The 23,412-nt window shown below is 37.9% G+C and overlaps 1 protein-coding gene across 1 annotated transcript in view; it reads left to right on the top strand.

The window, feature by feature from the left end:
• Positions 1 to 23,154, top strand: part of LOC133647065 (DENN domain-containing protein 5B-like) — a 70,451-nt gene extending 47,297 nt beyond the window's left edge. The window contains exons 10-21 of the mRNA XM_062043125.1: positions 1 to 116; positions 2,933 to 3,011; positions 3,117 to 3,183; positions 5,221 to 5,349; positions 5,423 to 5,544; positions 5,606 to 5,751; positions 5,823 to 5,941; positions 13,814 to 14,007; positions 14,099 to 14,181; positions 17,236 to 17,362; positions 17,443 to 17,617; positions 19,940 to 23,154. The exon at positions 1 to 116 is cut by the window's left edge and continues 31 nt beyond it. Coding sequence (XP_061899109.1) covers positions 1 to 116; positions 2,933 to 3,011; positions 3,117 to 3,183; positions 5,221 to 5,349; positions 5,423 to 5,544; positions 5,606 to 5,751; positions 5,823 to 5,941; positions 13,814 to 14,007; positions 14,099 to 14,181; positions 17,236 to 17,362; positions 17,443 to 17,617; positions 19,940 to 20,123 — 1,541 coding nt within the window. The 3' untranslated portion in view covers positions 20,124 to 23,154. The remainder of the gene's footprint in view (positions 117 to 2,932; positions 3,012 to 3,116; positions 3,184 to 5,220; positions 5,350 to 5,422; positions 5,545 to 5,605; positions 5,752 to 5,822; positions 5,942 to 13,813; positions 14,008 to 14,098; positions 14,182 to 17,235; positions 17,363 to 17,442; positions 17,618 to 19,939) is intronic.
• Positions 23,155 to 23,412: the final 258 nt, after the last annotated feature.

Genomic DNA, 23,412 nt, shown 5'->3' with positions numbered 1-23,412 from the left:
AGGAGAGCGTGGAAGTGGGAGAAGCCAACATCACTGGCCTGCAGGAGAGCACTCTGATCCACGGCCTGTGTGACCTCCTGGAGAGAACCTGGGGTCACGGTCTGCAGATGAAACAGGTCAGACGCCATGACGCCTCACCTCACACATCTCCACTGCCATGGTCCTTCTCTCACCACTGACCTTTCTGACTGAATGTCATTGGAACTGTTGTATGGAGGATCTTTGACAAGGGCTTTTTCCACTTGTAAACAGCCTAATACCACTATTATAATAGAGCATCTTTGACAAGTGTTACCCTTTTTCCATGTTCAAAAACATTCCAGGATTTTCCAGAATTCCTGGTTTTCCATAGCCCTATTCCACCCTTTTTTTCTGGCGGCTACTCCTTCCACATTTTTAAACGCATTTCAACCGTTCCACCATCAAAACATTCCTCTTAATTAGGACAAAAAAATGACATTGTTTTTTTCAACTGGAAAAATTCCCAGTTTTCCAGGAATTCCGTAGTACCATTTCTAAAATTCAACATGTTACTACTTCAACATTTCTCCACCAATTTGAAACATTCCAACACCAACCATTTCAACTCATTCAGACCATTACATTTTTTTTTTTTACCATTTTCAAAAAATTCCCGCTTTTCCCAAAATTCCCAAAGTTTTTGGGAAATTCCCATTGAAATGAATGGGACATTCTTCAAAGTTCCACAACTCCCACATTTTTCATCTGATTCAAACTGTTCCAACTTCAAACTGTTCAGCCTATTCGGTAATCGCGGGCTTTCCCTCGACAAATTCTCAAAATTCCCAGATTTCCCAGAATTCCAGGTTTTCCGGGCCATTTATCCCATTCAAAATGAATTGGCCATTTTTCCCAACGTCCACCATTTCCACATTTTTCAACCTATTCAAACCATTCCACCTTCAACACATTCCACCATCCTGGAAATTCAAACTACCTTTTTTCCAAGTTCAAAAACATTCCAGGATTTTCCAGAATTCCTGGTTTTCCAAAGCCCTATTTCCACCCTTTTTTCTGGCGACTACTCCTCCCACATTTTTCAATGCATTTCAACCGTTCCACCGTCAAAACATTCCTCTTAATTAGGACAAAAAACAAAGTTGTTTTTTCAACTGGAAAAATTCTCGGTTTTCCAGGAATTCCGTAATACCATTTCTAAAATTCAACATGTTACTACTTCAACATTTCTCCACCGATTTGAAAAATTCCAACACCAACCATTTCAACTCATTCAGACCATTCAAAGTTTTTTTTGACCATTTTCAAAAAAATTCCCGCTTTTCCCGAAATTCCCAAAGTTTTTGGGAAATTCCCATTGAAATCAATGGGACATTCTTCAAAGTTCCACAACTCCCACATTTTTCATCTGATTCAAACCGTTCCAACTTCAAACTGTTCAGCCTATTCGGGAATCACGGGCTTTCCCTCGACAAATTCTCAAAATTCCCAGATTTCACAGAATTCCAGGTTTTCCGGGCCATTTTTCCTATTCAAAAGGAATTGGCCATTTTTCCAACTTCCACCATTTCCACATTTTTCAACCTATTCAAACCATTCCACCTTCAACACATTCCACCATCCTGGAAATTCAAACTACCTATTTTACCTAGTTCAAAAACATTCCAGGATTTTCCAGAATTCCTGGTTTTCCAAAGCCCTATTTCCACCCTTTTTTCTGGCGACTACTCCTTCCACATTTTTCAACGCATTCCAACCGTTCCACCATCAAAACATTCCTCTTAATCAGGACAAAAAACAAAGTTGTTTTTTGAACTGGAAAATTTCCCGTTTTTCCCCAAAATTCCAGGAATTCCATACCATTTCTTAATTGAACATGTTACTACTTCAACATTTCTCCACCGATTTGAAACATTCCAACACCAACCATTTCAACTCATTCAGACCATTCAATTTTTTTTTTTAACATTTTCAAAAAAATTCCCGCTTTTCCCGAAATTCCCAAAGTTTTTGGGAAATTCCCATTGAAATGAATGGGACATTCTTCAAAGTTCCACAACTCCCACATTTTCCATCTTATTCAAACTGTTCCAACTTGAAACTGTTCAGCCTATTCGGTAATCGCGGGCTTTCCCTCTACAAATTCTCAAAATTCCCACATTTCCCAGAATTCCAGATTTTCTGGGACATTTTTCCCATTCAAAATGAATTGGCCATTTTTCCAACGTCCACCATTTCCACATTTTTCAACCTATTCAAACCATTCCACCTTCAACACATTCCACCATCCTGGAAATTCAGACTACCCTTTTTACCAAGTTCAAAAACATTCCAGGATTTTCCAGAATTCCTAGTTTTCCAAAGCCCTTTTTCCACCTTTTTTTCTGGCGACTACTCCTTCCACATTTTTAAACGCATTTCAACCGTTCCACCATCAAAACATTCCTCTTAATTAGGACAAAAAAACAACGTTGTTTTTTGAACTAGAAAAATTCCCGGTTTTCCTGAAATTCCAGGAATTCCGTAATACCATTTCTCAATTCAACATGTTACTACTTCAACATTTCTCCACCGATTTGAAAAATTCCAACACCAACCATTTCAACTCATTCAGACCATTCAAGTTTTTTACCATTTTCCAAAAAATTCCCACTTTTCCCGAAATTCCCAAAGTTTTTGGGAAATTCCCATTGAAATCAATGGGACATTCTTCAAACTTCCACGTTTTTCATCTGATTCAAACTGTTCCAACTTCAAAATATTCAGCCTGTTTGGGAATTGTGTGCTCTACTTCGACAATTAAGAAAAAAAATTCCAGGATTTCAGTTCGACTCCAGCATTGGAGCATTCACACGCAATTCCTTCAGGAATAGCCTCATCTAGTTGTTTATGGTCTACTAGGCAGCACTCATACACACTCAATATTATGGTGTGTTTTATTTGTTGTGAGCAGGGGAAGTCAGCTCTGTGGTCCCACCTGCTTCATTACCAGGCCACCCTGCCGAAGACAGACATACCAGCAGAGTCTCCAGGTCTGATCCACACCTGTAGCATTATGTTAGATCTGGTTAGACACCAGTGATGTATGATGTCATGTCTAACAGCCACATGTAATCCTCGTATGTTTTATTTTTCAGGATCCGAGCAGAGAACATTTGATGATGCCACGCTCCTCCTGCGAGGATCTTTGGTACAAGATATGAGGTAGAATACTTTCTTTGCTCATGGCTACTCTACTAGTCTACTACCAGTAGACTACTTTTACCATAATAAAATGTGGTACCTGTCAGAATAATTGTATCTAAGTTATCACAAAACTTTGTGTTTCAATGAGTTCCCGGCTAGAAGACAAAAGCTGTCTTTAATCCTACCAAGCAGAAGGCTTGTAAAACTCCACTGTGTAGGATGGGAAGCAACATGAAGGTGTTCTGTTTCTTTCGTGTGTTGTAATCAACAGAAAGATATTGTCTTGACCCGAGTCTATTCTTTTCTTTTGACTGTTGTGTAATCAAAGGCGATGGCTGTTTACGACCCCCCTCCCTTAGAAACAGCTGGTGCCATGTAATCAGGGAAAGTCCAAATAAAAGAGGAGGCGTACAATCTTTCGCCAGAGAGACGGAGTTAAATTTGGCTCAATTGAGGAGAGACGCCTGGGGAAAGATTCTACGCCTATGGATAAATGTTCTGTAACCAAAGGCAATGGCTGTTTACGACCCCCCTCCCTTAGAAACAGCTGTTGCCATGTAATCAGGGAAAGTCCAAATAAAAGACGAGGCGTACAATCTTTCGCCAGAGAGACTGAGTTAAATTTGGCTCATTCTACCCCAGGGCAGCTGTGGCTACGAAAGTAGCTTACCACCACCAGGTGTGAATGAATGATGGGTTTTTAACATGTAAAGCGACTTTGGGTACTTAGAAAAGCGCTATATAAATCCCAGGTATTATTATTATTATTATTATTAATTGCGGAGAGACGCCTGGCGAAAGATTGTACGTCCTTTTTTATTTGGACTTTCCCTGATTACATGGCAACAGCTGTTTCTAAGGGAGGGGGGGTCGTAAACAGCCATCGCCTTTGGTTACAGAACATCTGTGGCCGTGAAGTGAACACTAGTAAAGTTGTAAATACTGTATAGAGTAGGCTAACCCATGTGGTTCCTGTGGATGTGAACACAATTACTGTAGTGATTAAATAACAGTGACTGAAACAGACCAAGTAATGTGTAAATAATGTAAATGAGTAGATGAACCATCTGTGGCTGTGAAATGAACACTTGTAAGGTTGTAAATACTGTATAGAGTAGGCTAACCCATGTGGTTCCTGTGGATGTCAACACAATTACTGTAGTGACTAAATAACATAGTGACTGAATCAGGCATAGTAATGTGTAAATAATGTCAATAAGTAGATGAACCATCTGTGGATGTGAAATGAACACTTGTAAGGTTGTAAATACTGTATAGAGTAGGCTAACCCATGTGGTTCCTGTGGATGTCAACACACGTAATTACTGTAGTGACTAAATAACATAGTGACTGAAACAGATAAAGTATTGTGTAAATAATGTCAATAAGTAGATGAAACATCTGTGGCTGTGAAGTGAACACTAGTAAGGTTGTAAATACTATATAGAGCAGGCTCACCCATGTGGTTCCTGTGGATGTCAACACAAGTTGTAATTACTGTAGTGACTAAATAACATAGTGACTGAATCAGACAAAATAATGTGTAAATAATGTAAATAAGTAGATGAACCATCTGTGGCTGTGAAGTGAACACTAGTAAGGTTGTAAATACTGTATCTAATAGGCTAACCCATGTGGTTCCTGTGGATGTGAACACACGTTTTAATTACTGTAGTGACTAAATAACATACTGACTGAAACAGACAAAGTAATGTGTAAATAATGTCAATAAATAGATGAACCATCCGTGGCTGTGAAGTGAACACTAGTAAGGTTGTAAATACTGTATAGAGTAGGCTCACCCATGTGGTTCCTGTGGATGTCAACACAATTACTGTAGTGACTAAATAACATAGTGATTGAATCAGACAAAATAATGTGTAAATAATGTAAATAAGTAGATGAACCAGCTGTGAAGTGAACACTAGTAAGGTTGTAAATACTGTATAGAGTAGGCTCACCCATGTGGTTCCTGTGGATGCGAACCCCCGGCTTATTTTCAGTCTTTTTCATGAAGTTCCAATCACATGCCTGCATATGTTATTTATTTTTCAGGTTTATCCAAACTATGAGTGAGGGTCTCTCTGAGGTGGGCCAAGCCCGAGCGTGGATAAGTTTAGCCCTGGAGAAGAAGATGCTGTCTCAGCACCTCAAAGAGCTGCTCACGAACCAGGAGTTGCTCAGGTGAATGAACAAAATGGCCGACTGACCTCATCTCTCCGTCACTGACCGTCCCCGCCGTGTTTCGGACGCCCAGGCACTTGTACAAACCTCACGCCTTCCTGCTCTGCGAGGAAGAGCGGGAGCAGTTCCTGTTCCATCTTCTCTCCCTCAACACGGTGGACTACCTCTGCTTCACGCGGGCCTTCCACTCCATCGGTGAGTCGGACTCGTCTTGTTTCGTATCGGGGAAAAAAAGACATTTCCTCTTCATGAACAGATATTCCATACCGGGTGGCGATCATCCCCATGAAGAAGCTCAGCATTGCCATGGCGACCGTCAACCCCTGGGTGTGTGTGTCGGGAGAGATGGGAGATTCAGGGGTGCGACAGATCCCCAAGAACACGCAGGATATTTCCTTCCAGGTCCGTCACGCTAATCACGTTTTTTGAATAGCAACATTACAGACACGAGGTATTCTTTTGTGTGCCACTAGTGCAAGAACCTGGGCCGGCTGAGCACTTTGCAGCTGGGACAGGAGAACTCGGGCCTGCTGGCCAAGTGTCTCATCGACTGCGTGATGGTCTACAACGAGATCACGGGGCACACCTACAAGTAAGAGCAAGTGAAAGTTGAAAAATGCAAAAAAGTTGTCACGGGGGGGCATTTTTTACCACTGTGTTACATGGCCTTTCCTTTTAACAACACTCAGTAAAGGTTTGGGAACTGAGGAGACACATTTTTGAAGTGGAATTATTTCCCATTCTTGCTTGATGTACAGCTTAAGTTGTTCCACAGTCTCCCTTCTCATATTTTAGCCTTCATATTGCACCAATGGGAGACAGGTCTGGACTACAGGCAGGCCAGTCTAGTACCCGCACTCTTTTACTACGAAGCCACGCTGTTGTAACACGTGGCTTGGCATTGTCTCGCTGAAATAAGCAGGGGCGTCCATGATAACGTTGCTCCAAAAGCTGTATGTACCTTTCAGCATTAATGGCGCCTTCACAGATGTGTAAGTTACCCATGTCTTGGGCACTAATACACCCCCATACCATCACACATGCTGGCTTTTACACTTTGCGCCTAGAACAATCCGGATGGTTCTTTTCCTCTTTGTTCCGGAGGACACGACGTCCACAGTTTCCAAAAACAATTTGAAATGTGGACTCGTCAGACCACAGAACACTTTTCCACTTTGCATCAGTCCATCTTAGATGAGCTCGGGCCCAGCGAAGCCGACTGCGTTTCTGGGTGTTGTTGATAAACGGTTTTCGCCTTGCATAGGAGAGTTTTAACTTGCACTTACAGATGTAGCGACCAACTGTAGTCACTGACTGTGGTTTTCTGAAGTGTTCCTGAGCCCATGTGGTGATATCCTTTACACACTGATGTCGCTTTTTGATGCGGTACCGCCTGAGGGGTCCAAGGTCCGTAATATCATGGCTTACGTGCAGTGATTTCTCCAGATTCTCCGAACCTTTTGATGATATTACGGAGCGTAGATGGTGAAATCCCTAAATTCCTTGCAATAGCTGGTTGAGAAATGTTGTCCTTGAACAATTTGCTCAGGCATTTGTTGACAAAGTGTTGACCCTCGCGGTGTTTCTGGGTGTTGTTGATGTTGTTGATAAATGGCTTTGACTTTGCATAGTAGAGTTTTAACTTGCACTTACAGATGTAGCGACCAACTGTAGTTACTGACAGTGGTTTTCTGAAGTGTTCCTGAGCCCATGTGGTGATATCCTTTACACACTGATTTCGCTTTTTGATGCAGTACCGCCTGAGGGATCCAAGGTCCGTAATATCATGGCTTACGTGCAGTGATTTCTCCAGATTCTCCGAACTTTTTGATGATATTACGGAGCGTAGATGGTGACATCCCTAAATTCCTTGCAATAGCTGGTTGTGAAATGTTGTTCTTTAACCATTTGCTCAGGCATTTGTTGACAAAGTGTTGACCCTCGTGGCGTTTCTGGGTGTTGTTGATAAATGGCTTTGGCTTTGCATAGTAGAGTTTTAACTTGCACTTACAGATGTAGCGACCAACTGTAGTCACTGACAGTGGGTTTCTGAAGTGTTCCTGTGCCCATGTGGTGATATCCTTTACACACTGATGTCGCTTGTTGATGCAGTACCGCCTGAGGGATCCACGGTGCGTAATATCATGGCTTACGTGCAGTGATTTCTCCAGATTCTCTGAACCTTTTGATGATATTACGGAGCGTAGATGGTGAAATCCCTAAATTCCTTGCAATTGCTGGTTGATAAATGTTGCCCTTAAACAATTTGCTCAGGCATTTGTTGACAAAGTGGTGACCATCGCCCCGTCCTTGTTTGTGAACGACTGAGCATTTCATGGAATCTACTTTTATACCCAATCATGGCGCCCACCTGTTCCCAATTAGCCTGTTCACCTGTGGGATGTTCCAAATAAGTGTTTGATGAGCATTCCTCCACTTTATCAGTATTTATATGTTGTCTTTGTAGCATATTCAACTGAATATGGCTTGAAAATGATTTGCAAATCATTGTATTCCGTTTATATTTACATCTAACACAATTTCCCAACTCATATGGAAACGGGGTTTGTATTTCTTTCATGCCACAGTAAGTCTTGTTTGTTCTATGCCATAGTTTGGTTAGTTGTTTCATGTCCTAAGTTTTTGCCTTAGCTTTCCGGGTTGTTTTTGGTTTTTTTGTACCCTTTTGAGTTGTGAATAATTAAATATGTTCCTACCTTCACGCCTTGTCCGGAATAGTTCCGGACAACCATGCATGACATACTACACATTACCTTTTGCACTGTATTCATTTATATTATCATGTGTTGTCAACTTTGTACTTTTTTATGTCATTGCCTGAAATAAGTGAATTGAAGTGAATTTGTATTTATATAGCGCTTTTCTCTAGTGACTCAAAGCGCTTTTACATAGTGAAACCCAATATCTAAGTTGCATTTAAAGCAGTGTGGGTGGCACTGGGAGCAGGTGGGTAAAGTGTCTTGCCCAAGGACACAACGGGAGTGACTAGGATGGCGGGAGCGGGGATCGAACCTGGAACCCTCAAGTTGCTGGCACGGCCACTCTACCAACCGAGCTATACCGGTTGGTAGAGTAAATAAATGGGGGGGAAAAAAGGAAAAAAATGAATAGTCCGATTGCTTCCCGGGAGAACAAACCTCGCATTATGAGAATATTATCAAAATAAATATCAAAAATTTATATTTTGTTTGTTTTAACATTAAACCTACCAAAGTATGCTTACAATTAGGGATGTCCGATAATGGCTTTTTTGCCAATATCCGATATTCCGATATTGTCCAACTCTTAATTACCGATACCGATATCAACCGATACCGATATATACAGTCGTGGAATTAACACATTATTATGCCTAATTTGGACAACCAGGTATGGTGAAGATAAGGTACTTTTTAAAAAAAATAATTAAATAAAATAAGATAAATAAATTAAAAACATTTTCTTGAATAAAAAAAAAAGTACAACAATATAAAAACAGTTACATAGAAACTAGTAATGAATGAAAATGAGTAAAATTAAGTGTTAAAGGTTAGTACTATTAGTGGAGCAGCAGCACGCACAATCATGTGTGCTTACGGACTGTATCCCTTGCAGACTGTATTGATATATATTGATATATAATGTAGGAAGCAGAATATTAATAACAGAAAGAAACAACCCTTTTGTGTGAATGAGTGTAAATGGGGGGAGGGAGGTTTTTTGGGTTGGTGCACTAATTGGAAGTGTATCTTGTGTTTTTTATGTTGATTTAATAAAAACAAAACAAAAAACAAAACGATACTGATAATAAAAAAAACGATACCGATAATTTCCGATATTACATTTTAACGCATACATCGGCCGATAATATCGGCAGGCCGATATTATGGGACATCTCTACCGATAATGGCTTTTTTGCCGATATTCCGATATTGTCCAACTCTTAATTACCGATACCGATATCAACCGATACCGATACATACAGTCGTGGAATTAACACATTATTATGCCTAATTTGGACAACCAGGTATGGTGAAGATAAGGTCCTTTTTTAAAAAATTATTAAATAAAATAAGATAAATAAATAAAAAAACTTTTTCTTGAATAAAAAAGAAAGTAAAACAATATAAAAACAGTTACATAGAAACTAGTAATGAATGAAAATGAGTCAAATTAAGTGTTAAAGGTTAGTACTATTAGTGGAGCAGCAGCACGCACAATCATGTGTGCTTACGGACGGTATCCCTTGCAGACTGTATTGATATATATTGATATATAATGTAGGAAGCAGAATATTAATAACAGAAAGAAACAACCCTTTTGTGTGAATTAGTGTAAATGGGGGAGGGAGGTTTTTTGGGTTGGTGCACTAATTGTATGTTGATTTAATAAAAAAAACCAAAAAAAAACGATACCGATAATAAAAAAAACGATACCGATAATTTCCGATATTACATTTTAACGCATATATCGGCCGATAATATCGGCAGGCCGATATTATGGGACATCTCTACCGATAATGGCTTTTTTGCCGATATGCCGATATTGTCCAACTCTTAATTACCGATACCGATATCAACCGATACCGATATATACAGTCGTGGAATTAACACATTATTATGCCTAATTTGGACAACCAGGTATGGTGAAGATAAGGTACTTTAAAAAAAAAAAAAATTAAATAAAACAAGATAAATAAATAAAAACATTTTCTTGAATAAAAAAGAAAGTAAAACAATATAAAAACAGTTACATAGAAACTAGCAATTAGTGAAAATTAGTAACATTAAGTGTTAAAGATTAGTACTATTAGTGGAGCAGCAGCACGCACAATCATGTGTGCTTACGGACTGTATCCCTTGCAGACTGTATTGATATATATTGATATATAATGTAGGAACCAGAATATTGATAACAGAAAGAAACAACCCTTTTGTTTGAAAGAGAGTGGGGAAGGGAGGTTTTTTGGGTTGGTGCACTAATTGTAAGTGTATCTTGTGTTTTTTATGTTGATTTAATAAAAAACACCAAAAAAAACGATACCGATAATAATAAAAAAAACTATACCGATCATTTCTGATATTACATTTTAACGCATATATTGGCCGATAATATCGGCAGGCCGATATTATCGGACATCTCTACCGATAATGGCTTTTTTGCCGATATTCCGATATTGTCCAACTCTTAATTACCGATACCGATATCAACCGATACCGATACATACAGTCGTGGAATTAACACATTATTATGCCTAATTTGGACAACCAGGTATGGTGAAGATAAGGTACTTTTTGAAAAATAAAATAAAATAAGATAAATAAATTAAAAACATTTTCTTGAATAAAAAAGAAATTACAACAATATAAAAACAGTTACATAGAAACTAGTAATGAATGAAAATGAGTCGAATTAAGTGTTAAAGGTTAGTACTATTAGTGGAGCAGCAGCACGCACAATCATGTGTGCTTACGGACTGTATCCCTTGCAGACTGTATTGATATATATTGATATATAATGTAGGAAGCAGAATATTAATAACAGAAAGAAACAACCCTTTTGTGTGAATGAGTGTAAATGGGGGAGGGAGGTTTTTTGGGTTGGTGCACTAATTGTAAGTGTATCTTGTGTTTTTTATGTGGATTTAATAAAATAAAATAAAATAAAAAAATAAAAAAACGATACCGATAATAAAAAAAACGATAATTTCCGATATTACATTTTAACACATATATCGGCCGATATTATCGGACATCTCTACCGATAATGGCTTTTTTGCCGATATTCCGATATTGTCCAACTCTTAATTACAGATACCGATACCAACCGATACAGATATATGCAGTCGTGGAATTAACACATTATTATGCCTAATTTGGACAACCAGGTATGGTGAAGATAAGGTCCTTTTTAAAAAAATAAATTAAATTAAATAAATTAAAAACATTTTCTTGAATAAAAAAGAAAGTACAACAATATAAAAACAGTTACATAGAAACTAGTAATGAATGAAAATTAGTCAAATTAAGTGTTAAAGGTTAGTACTATTAGTGGAGCAGCAGCACGCACAATCATGTGTGCTTACGGACTGTATCCCTTGCAGACTGTATTGATATATATTGATATATAATGTAGGAAGCAGAATATTAATAACAGAAAGAAACAACCCTTTTGTGTGAATGAGGGAAGGAGGTTTTTTGGGTTGGTGCACTAATTGTAAGTGTATCTTGTGTTTTTTATGTTGATTTAATAAAAAAAACAAAAAAAAACACAAAAAAACGATACCGATAATAAAAAAAACGATACCGATAATTTCCGATATTACATTTTAACGCATATATCGGCCGATAATATCGGACATCTCTACCGATAATGGCTTTTTTGCCGATATTCCGATATTGTCAAACTCTTAATTACCGATACCGATATCAACCGATACCGATACATACAGTCGTGGAATGAACACATTATTATGCCTAATTTGGACAACCAGGTATGGTGAAGATAAGGTACTTTTTGAAAAAATTTATTAAATAAAATAAGATAAATAAATTAAAAACATTTTCTTGAATAAAAAAGAAAGTACAACAATATAAAAACAGTTACATAGAAACTAGTAATGAATGAAAATGTGTAATAATAATAAATATGGCAGTGCCATGTTGGCATATCGGTATAGGTTGATATCGGAATCGGTAATCAAGAGTTGGACAATATCGGATATCTGCAAAAAAGCCATTATCGGACATCTCTAATACTGATATATGTTTATATCATATATAGGGATGTCCGATAATGGCTTTTTGCCGATATCCGATATTCCGATTTTGTCCAACTCTTTAATTACCGATACCGATATCAACCGATACCGATATCAACCGATATATGCAGTCGTGGAATTAACACATTATTATGCCTAATTTGGACAACCAGGTATGGTGAAGATAAGGTACTTTTTAAAAATAATAATAAAATAAGATAACTAAATTAAAAACATTTTCTTGAATAAAAAAGAAAGTAAAACAATATAAAAACAGTTACATAGAAACTAGTAATTAATGAAAATGAGTCAAATTAAGTGTTAAAGGTTAGTACTATTAGTGGAGCAGCAGCACGCACAATCATGTGTGCTTACGGACTGTATCCCTTGCAGACTGTATTGATATATATTGATATATAATGTAGGAAGCAGAATATTAATAACAGAAAGAAACAACCCTTTTGTGTGAATGAGTGTAAATGGGGGAGGGAGGTTTTTTGGGTTGGTGCACTAATTGTAAGTGTATCTTGTGTTTTTTATGTGGATTTAATAAAAAAAAACAAAATAAAAAAAGCCGATACCGATAATAAAAAAAACCGATACCGATAATTTCCGATATTATATTTGAACGCATATATTGGCCGATAATATCGGACATCTCTACCGATAATGGCTTTTTTGCCGATATTCCGATATTGTCCAACTCTTAATTACCGATACCGATATCAACCGATACAGATATATGCAGTCGTGGAATTATTACACATTATTATGCCAGAAAGAAACAACCCTTTTGTGTGAATGAGTGTAAATGGGGGAGGGAGGTTTTTTGGGTTGGTGCACTAATTGTAAGTGTATCTTGTGTTTTTTATGTGGATTTAATTAAAAAAAAAAAAAAAATAAATAAAAAAAAACGATACCGATAATACCGATAATGGCTTTTTTTCCGATATTCCGATATTGTCCAACTCTTAATTACCGATACCAATATCAACCGATACCGATATATACAGTCGTGGAATTAACACATTATTATGCCTAATTTGGACGACCAGGTATGGTGAAGATAAGGTACTTTAAAAAAAAATAAAAAAAATAAAATAAATTCATTAAAAACATTTTCTTGAATAAAAAAGAAAGTAAAACAATATAAAAACAGTTACATAGAAACTAGTAATTAATGAAAATGAGTAAAATTAACTGTTAAAGGTTAGTACTATTAGTGGAGCAGCAGCACGCACAATCATGTGTGCTTACGGACTGTATCCCTTGCAGACTGTATTGATATATATTGATATATAATGTAGGAAGCAGAATATTGATAACAGAAAGGGAGGTTTTTTGGGTTGGTGCACTAATTGTAAGTGTATCTTGTGTTTTTTATGTTGATTTAATTTAAAAAAGATAAATAAAAAAATTTAAAAAACGATACCGATAATAAAAAAGCGATACCGATAATTTCCGATATTACATTTTGAAACATTTATTGGCCGATATCGGACATCTCTACTTACAATTATGATTTTTTTATTTGATTATTTTTTTATTTACATTTTGCCGTCATACATTTATATGATGCATCAAAATAAGAGACTTTTTTTGTTCACTTTGACATATTTGGGGATTCGCTTTGCTTCGTTAGACCGCAGGTGTGCGCCATTTCCTCTTCCAATTTGTCCGAATCTTCCTTTTTTTCCCCGAAAGGTTCCCGTGCGGTCGCTGGCTGGGCAAAGGTGTGGGCGACGGCAGCCTGGAGCGAGTCCTCATCGGTCAGCTGGTGTCCCCGGGCGGAGACGAGGATTCCGGAAGGTGGACGGGGACGCCGCCGCCGCCGCAGGAGCTGGCCTCGCCTTCCCAGGGCGTGCGGGCCGTGCTGGGGTCGCTCGGCAACCGAACCAGTGCGTACTGACGACACTTTCACTCCTCACCCACAAAGGCTGACCCACTTGTTGGGAAGCTTCTCATGGTTCTCTTGTTGTCCTGTCACAGGAGTGATGTCTGTTGAAGTACACGAGGACATGAGGGAGGCGGCCAACAACCTGGTCAAACACTTCCACAAACCTGAACAAGAGGTGTGTATACTTACTGGATGGATGGACAGAAAACTACTTGAAGCTCAACAGCGCCTCTGCTGGTTGCAGCCAGGCAGTGCACCCTTTTTGCCATACAATAATACCTCAACTTGAAGGAGAACTGCACTTTTTTGTAACGGACACCTTCATAACAATATGTAATATGTACAATATATATATAATGTAGTAACAGACACCTTCATAACAATGTGTAATATGTACGATATACACACTGCAAGTACCGTAATTTCCGGACTATAAGCCGCACCTGACTATAAGCCGCACCAGCTAAATTTAGGGGAAAATACAGATTGCTCCATATATAAGCCGCACCCGACTATAAGCCGCAGGGTTTTGATGTGTAATTAGCGTAGTATATAGGGGTTCCTGCTACCACGGAGGGGATTGTCGGGACAGAGATGACTGTTTGGGAACACAAAGCGTCCCATTTATTAACAATAAATCATTCAATCAAACTTTCCCATCTTTGACATGGCGAACAGCATTCGTGCAGAGTACAAATAATACAACGGTGCAAAGTAATACAAAGTGCTCGCCTGTACGTTATCAAAATAACCAGCCTACCGGTATATGAAAAGTTAGTCTTTAATCATTGTGTCATCGTCTTCCTCCTGCGTACTAAAACCACCGAAATCCTCTTCGTCTGTGTCGGAGAAGAACAGGCCGTAAATAAGCCGCACCCTTGTATAAGCCGCAGTGACCAGAACGAGGGGAAAAAGTAGCGGCTTATAGTCCGGAAATTACGGTATATATATAATGTAGTAACAGACACCTTCATAACAATATGTAATATGTACAATATATATATAATGTAGTAACAGACACCTTCATAACAATATGTAATATGTACAATATACACACTGCAAGTATATATATATAATGTAGTAACAGACACCTTCATAACAATATGTAATATGTACAATATACACACTGCAAGTATATATATAATGTAGTAACAGACACCTTCATAACAATATGTAATATGTACAATATACACACTGCATGTATATATATATAATGTAGTAACAGACACCTTCATAACAATGTGTAATATGTACGATATACACACTGCAAGTATATATATAATGTAGTAACAGACACCTTCATAACAATATGTAATATGTACGATATACACACTGCAAGTATATATATAATGTAGTAACAGACACCTTCATAACAATATGTAATATGTACAATATACACACTGCAAGTATATATATAATGTAGTAACAGACACCTTCATAACAATATGTAATATGTACAATATACACACTGCAAGTATATATATAAAATGTAGTAACAGACACCTTCATAACAATGTGTAATATGTACAATATACACACTGCAAGTATATATATAATGTAGTAACAGACACCTTCATAACAATATGTAATATGTACAATATACACACTGCATGTATATATATAATGTAGTAACAGACACCTTCATAACAATGTGTAATATGTACAATATACACACTGCAAGTATATATATAATGTAGTAACAGACACCTTCATAACAATATGTAATATGTACAATATACACACTGCAAGTATATATATATATAATGTAGTAACAGACACCTTCATAACAATATATAATATGTACAATATACACGCTGCAAGTATATATATAATGTAGTAACAGACACCTTCATAACAATATGTAATATGTACAATATACACGCTGCAAGTATATATATAATGTAGTAACAGACACCTTCATAACAATATGTAATATGTACAATATACACGCTGCAAGTATATATATATAATGTAGTAACAGACACCTTCATAACAATATGTAATATGTACAATACACACTGCAAGTATATATATAATGTAGTAACAGACACCTTCATAACAATATGTAATATGTACAATATACACACTGCAAGTATATATATAATGTAGTAACAGACACCTTCATAACAATATGTAATATGTACAATATACACACTGCAAGTATATATATAATGTAGTAAAAGACACCTTCGTAACAATATGTAATATGTACAATACACACTGCAAGTATATATATAATGTAGTAACAGACACCTTCATAACAATATGTAATATGTACAATATACACGCTGCAAGTATATATATAATGTAGTAACAGACACCTTCATAACAATGTGTAATATGTACAATATACACGCTGCAAATATATATATAATATAGTAACTGACACCTTCATAACAATATGTAATATGTACAATATACACACTGCAAGTATATATATAATGTAGTAACAGACACCTTCATAACAATGTGTAATATGTACAATATACACGCTGCAAGTATATATATAATGTAGTAACAGACACCTTCATAACAATGTGTAATATGTACAATATACACGCTGCAAATATATATATAATATAGTAACAGACACCTTCATAACAATATGTAATATGTACATATATAATGTAGTAAAAGACACCTTCATAACAATATGTAATATGTACAATATACACACTGCAAGTATATATATAATGTAGTAATAGACACCTTCATAACAATATGTAATATGTACAATATACACACTGCAAGTATATATATAATGTAGTAACAGACACCTTCATAACAATATGTACAATATACACACTGCAAGTATATATATAATGTAGTAACAGACACCTTCATAACAATATGTAATATGTACTATATACACACTGCAAGTATATATATAATGTAGTAACAGACACCTTCATAACAACATGTAATATGTACAATATACACACTGCAAGTATATATATAATGTAGTAACAGACACCTTCATAACAATATGTAATATGTACTATATACACACTGCAAGTATATATATAATGTAGTAACAGACACCTTCATAACAACATGTAATATGTACAATATACACACTGCAAGTATATATATAATGTAGTAACAGACACCTTCATAACAATATGTAATATGTACAATATACACACTGCAAGTATATATATATATATAATGTTGTCTGTGAGGTTAATTATTGAAGACGTTGACCTGGAATCGTGTTTGTCGTCCGCAGAGAGGAAACGTGACCGTCTTGTTATGTGGCGAAGGAGGTCTGGTTGCCTCTCTGGAGAAGTTCCTCCTCCACGGCTTCAAGTCCAGCCGTCTTTTCCAGCGAAACGTCTTCGTCTGGGACTTTGTGGGTGAGTTCTGTCCCCTCCTACTGGCCAATGATGAGAACTACAAGCCCTGACACGTCGGTCTGACTCCGCCCCCCTGGTAGAGAAGGCAGTGGTTTCCCTGGAGACGGCCGATCAAAATGGCGACCTGGCGGGCTCGATGCTGCGGAAGGAGCCGCCCTGCGACTTGCTCTGTCATTACGTCAACTGCATCAACGCCTCGCCGAGAAATATCGGGAAGGAGGGGAAGTTCCAGTTGCTGGTCTGCCTGGGGGTCAGGTGAGCAGCTGTTGTACGACTTTAAAAGAAAAATGCAGCGTCATTTTGTGGGCACCCGCTTCCGCCCTGGACCGGAAGTGCGTATTGCATGTAAAAATAAGAGTATCAGTAATCAAAACGAAGGCACGTTGACTAAGACGATAACACAAGCAGTTGCAATGGTAGTGTAAACTATTTTATGGGCTTTCCTATTTGTGATGTTAAGTTCCTGGTACACGCTGTTGTACAGTATATGCCTCGAGCTCTTATTTTGAAGGCGCTAAGAGCGGAAGTGAGGACACGTGGTAGTGGAGCGGAGGTTTTGGAAAGAAAGAAAATAAAAGTGGTCCTCGTGTAAAACTGGAGCCTCTGTGTTTGTTATTTTGTAGTTTTATACAGTATAGGCGACATTTATAAGGCCTCGGTTACATTAGTTAAAGTATTAATACGAAATCCGAGCATATTTAATTTCGTCGAGTCAATGGGTGGGACAAAACCAATCACAGCTCTTTATTGGCGTACATCGAAAGAGGGGTGGGGCTAGGTGTGAACGACAGCCAATCAGATGCTCTTCCTTGCGAGTTACGGAAGTCAGTGCCAAAGCCGTTGGTCATTTCTGTGGTAAAAATGGGATTGTTGAAGTGTTAAAACCTCTTTCTTGTTTAGAAGTACATATAACATTAACTGCACATAATAAATATTCATCAAGTGTTTGGATGTATTCATTCAAAATACTTACATATATGATAATGAAGTACATATATACTGTACTGTTTACATGTTGAAGTACCCTTTATACCCATAAGATAGTTACATATATGATAAAGTACCTACAGTATTGTTTACATGTTTTATATCCATAAGATAGTTACATATTTGATCATAAACTACCCACAGTATTGTTTACATGTTTTATACCCATAAGATAGTTACATATTTGATAATAAAGTACCTACAGTATTGTTTACATGTTGAAGTACCCTTTATACCCATATGATAGTTACATATTTGATAATAAAGTGCCTACAGTATTGTTTACATGTTTTATACCCATAAGATAGTTACATATTTGATAATAAAGTACCTACAGTATTGTTTACATGTTTTATACCCATAAGATAGTTACATATTTGATAATAAAGTACCTACAGTATTGTTTACATGTTTTATGCCCATAAGATAGTTACATATTTGATAATAAAGTACCTTCAGTATTGTTTACATGTTTTATACCCATAAGATAGTTACATATTTGATACTAAAGTACCAACAGTATTGTTTACATGTTTTATACCAATAAAATACTTACATATATGATAATGAAGTACATATACTGTACTGTTTACATGTTGAAGTACCCTTTATATCCATAAGATAGTTACATATTTGATCATAAAGTACCTACAGTATTGTTTACATGTTTTATACCCATAAAATACTTACATATATGATAATAAAGTACATATACTGTACTGTTTACTTGTTGAAGTACCTTTTATGCCCATAAGATAGTTACATATATGATAATAAAGTACCTACTGTACTGTTTACATGTTTTATACCCATAAGATAGTTACATATTTGATAATAAAGTACCTACAGTATTGTTTACATGTTTTATACCCATAAAATACTTGCATATACTGTATAATAATGAAGTACATATACAGTACTGTTTACATGTTGAAGTACCTTTTATATCCATTAGTTACATATTTGATAATGAAGTACCTACAGTACTGTTTACATGTTTTATACCCATAAGATAGTTACATATTTGATCATAAAGTACCTACAGTATTGTTTACATGTTTTATACCCATAAAATACTTGCATATATGATAATAAAGTACATATATTGTACTGTTTACATGGTGAAGTACTTTTATATCCATAAGATAGTTACATATTTGACACTAAAGTACCTACAGTACTGTTTACATGTTTTATACCCATAAGAGAGTTACAAATATGATGATTAAGTACATATACTGTACTGTTTACTTGTTGAAGTACCTTTTTATACCCATAAAATAGTTACATATTTGATAATAAAATACCCACAGTACTGTTTACATGTTTTGTACCCATAAATTACTTACATATATGATAATAAAGTACATATATTGTACTGTTTACATGTTGAAGTAAAGCCCTGGTCTGGTCTACACATACCTTTTATGTGTGGATGCCATCTACTGGTCACACTTATCATCACACCATGTACCAAATAAAATAGCTTCCAGGTCGGTAAGCACAACCAGAATTATTCCGTACATTAGGTTATAAGGCGCACCGTCCATTTTAGAAAAATTAGCGTTTTGTTTGTCATTGTCCCCTTAGGGACCGACTCCTCTCCCAGTGGCTCCCCCTGCTGGCCGAGTGTCCCCTGACGGCGCGGACCTACGAAGACGGCGCTCTGATGCGGGACCGCTCCGCCATGCACTCGCTCTCCCGCATCCTGCACACGCTCAACGAGTTCACCGTCACGCTGGAGAGCTCTCTGGTCAAAGGTGTGGCGCTCTGACCCCGCCCCAACGGGGACGCGGGTGGAACTCTGGTGTGCTGTAACATAACGCTCCGAACCTTTTGCCTTGTTCCCTCATGTAAATGTCATCACGCTTGTATTTGCTCCAGGAAGTAGTCCTTTGTGTCATTTCACTGTGGGGAAAAAAACAACACAACGGCGGTCACTTTGTTTGTTTTCCTAGCTTGTGTACGCTAAAACCAGTAAGGGGGTGTGACGGCTTAGCAGCCTGGACGTTTACATCTTAGGGACATCAATGCACTTGTATTACGAACCCCGTTTCCATATGAGTTGGGAAATTGTGTTAGATGTAAATATAAACAGAATACAATGATTTGCAAATCCTTTTCAACTTATATTCAATTGAACAGACTGCAAAGACAAGATATTTCATGTTCATACTCAGAAACTTTGTTATTATTTGCAAATATTAGCTCATTTGGAATTTGATGCCTGCAACATGTTTCAAAAAAGCTGGCACAAGTGGCAAAAAAGACTGAGAAAGTTTGTCAAGTTTTTTTTTTTTTACAAATAATCATGAACTTAGAATTTAATGGCAGCAACACATTGCAAAAAAGTTGTCACGGGGGCGTTTTTACCACTGTGTTACATGGCCTTTCCTTTTAACAACACTCAGTGCTGAAATAAGCAGGGGCGTCCATGGTAACGTTGCTTGGATGGCAACATGTGTCGCTCCAAAAGCTGTATGTACCTTTCAGCATTAATGGCGCCTTCACAGATGTGTAAGTTACCCATGTCTTGGGCGCTAATACACCCCCATACCATCATAGATACTGGCTTTTACACTTTCACACTAGAACAATCCGGATGGTTCTTTTCCTCTTTGTCCACAGTTTCCCCCCAAAAATTTAAATGTGGACTCGTCAGACCACAGAACACTTTTCCACTTTGCGTCAGTCCATCTTAGATGAGCCCGGGCCCAGCGAAGTGTTTCTGGGTGTTGTTGATAAATGGCTTTCGCTTTGCATTGTAGAGTTTTAACTTGCTCTTACAGATGTAGCGACCAACTGTAGTAACTGACTAGTTTTCTGAAGTGTTCCTGAGCCCATGTGGTGATATCCTTTACACACTGATGTCGCTTTTTGATGCAGTACCGCCTGAGGGAGTGAAAGTCCGTAATATCACGGCTTACATGCAGTGATTTCTCCAGATTCTCTGAACTTTTTGATGATATTACGGACCGTAGATGGTGAAATCCCTAAATTCCTTGCAATAGCGGAAGGTTCTTTCCCTCTTTGGTCCGGAGGACACGACGTCCACAGCTTCCAAAAACTATTTGAAATGGGGACTCGTCAGACCACGGAACACTTTTCCACTTTGCATCAGTCCATCTGAGATGAGCTCGGGCCCAGCGAAGCCGGCGGCGTTTCTGGGTGTTGTTGATAAATGGCTGTGGCTTTGCATATTAGAGTTTTAACTTGCTCTTACAGATGTAGCGACCAACTGTAGTAACTGACTAGTTTTCTGAAGTGTTCCTGAGCCCATGTGGTGATGTCCTTTACACACCGATGTCGCTTTTTGATGCAGTACCGCCTGAGGGAGTGAAAGTCCGTAATATCATGGCTTACGTGATTTCTCCAGATTCTCTGAACCTTTTGATGTTACTACAGACCGTAGATGGTGAAATCCCTAAATTCCTTGCAATAGCGGATGGTTCTTTCCCTCTTTGGTCCGGACCGGAGGACACGACGTCCACAGCTTCCAAAAACTATTTGAAATGGGGACTCGTCAGACCACGGAACACTTTTTCCACTTTGCATCAGTCCATCTTAGATGAGCTCGGGCCCAGCGAAGCCGGCAGCGTTTCTGGGTGTTGTTGATAAATGGCTGTGGCTTTGCATAGTAGAGTTTTAACTTGCTCTTACAGATGCAGCGACCAACTGTAGTTACTGACAGTGGTTTTCTGAAGTGTTCTTGAGCCCATGTGGTGATATCCTTTACACACTGGTGTCGCTTTTTGATGCAGTACCGCCTGAGGGATCGAATGTCCGTAATATCATGGCTTACGTGCAGTGATTTCTCCAGATTCTCTGAACCTTTTGATGATATTACGGGGCATAGATGGTGAAATCCCTAAATTCCTTGCAATAGCTGGTTGAGAAATGTCGTCCTTACACAATTTGCTCAGGCATTTGTCGACAAAGTGGTGACCCTCGCCCCGTCCTTGTTTGCGAACGACTGAGCATTTCATGGAAGCTGCTTTTTATACCCAATCATGGCACCCACCTGTTCCCAATTAACCCGTTCACCTGTGGGATGTTCCAAATAAGTGTTTTGACGAGCATTCCTCAACTTTGTCCGTCTTTTTTGCCACTTGTGCCAGCTTTTTTTGAAACCTCAAATTCCAAATATGCTAATATTTGCAAAAAATAGCAATGTTTACCATTTTGAACATGAAATATCTTGTCTTTGCAGTCTATTCAATTGAATATAAGTTTGCAAATCATTGTATTCTCTTTTTATTTACCATTTACACGACGTGACAACTTCACCGCTTTTGGGGTTTGTAGTACCAAACGCTTCTCGTGGAGTCGCGTCGTTACTCAAAAGATCACAACCAAGTCTAGAATGTTCCTAAGCTGTACGAGTCATGTTGTTGTCTACCTTTTTAACGTGATGAACTGCTCCTTGCACGCTCTTTAACCCCCCGGAGGAAACACACGCATGGCCAAATCTCTTAGTTTAGTGTCTCCTCGCGCCACCGGACGTCCACTCTAATGGACAAAGACTCTGCTGATACCTGCCACGCTGATATCGGGCCCCCGTGTAAATATCTCCTCTGATCTCCGTGTCGTGGCATCTGTTCCAGGTTAAACGGCTCCCTCGTTAGTTGTGGATGTCGTCTCTTCAAAAACCACTAAAGTATTGGCTGGATGTGGCGTTTCCGCCGCGAAGGAAACGGCCGTCTTTCTCCTGCACGGCACGATATGTAACCCCGCCTCTTGGTGTTATCATTCAGACACACGGACGGACTAGAGAGAGCAATAATAATAATAATGGTTATTTATTATGACAAATGTGCTGTCACATATTAAAGTTAATAATGAAATAAGCGGAAATGTCTTGTTTATTTTTTTGCAGCGCTCCTTCGGTCCAGTATTAAACGTGTTTTACCGTATATCTTCCAGACCATAGGGCGCACCGGATTATAAGGTGCATTGAATATTTTTAAGAGTTCTTTCTTTATCAATAGGCATGTTTAAAGCAGCTAATATTTTCCCCATTTGTACACTTTGTGCTTGTATCGTATGTCCGCTAGTAAACTGTG

Source organism: Entelurus aequoreus, linkage group LG03, assembly GCF_033978785.1.
Source record: "Entelurus aequoreus isolate RoL-2023_Sb linkage group LG03, RoL_Eaeq_v1.1, whole genome shotgun sequence".
NCBI lineage: Eukaryota > Metazoa > Chordata > Actinopteri > Syngnathiformes > Syngnathidae > Entelurus > Entelurus aequoreus.
This window is presented reverse-complemented; position numbering and strand designations above follow the sequence as displayed.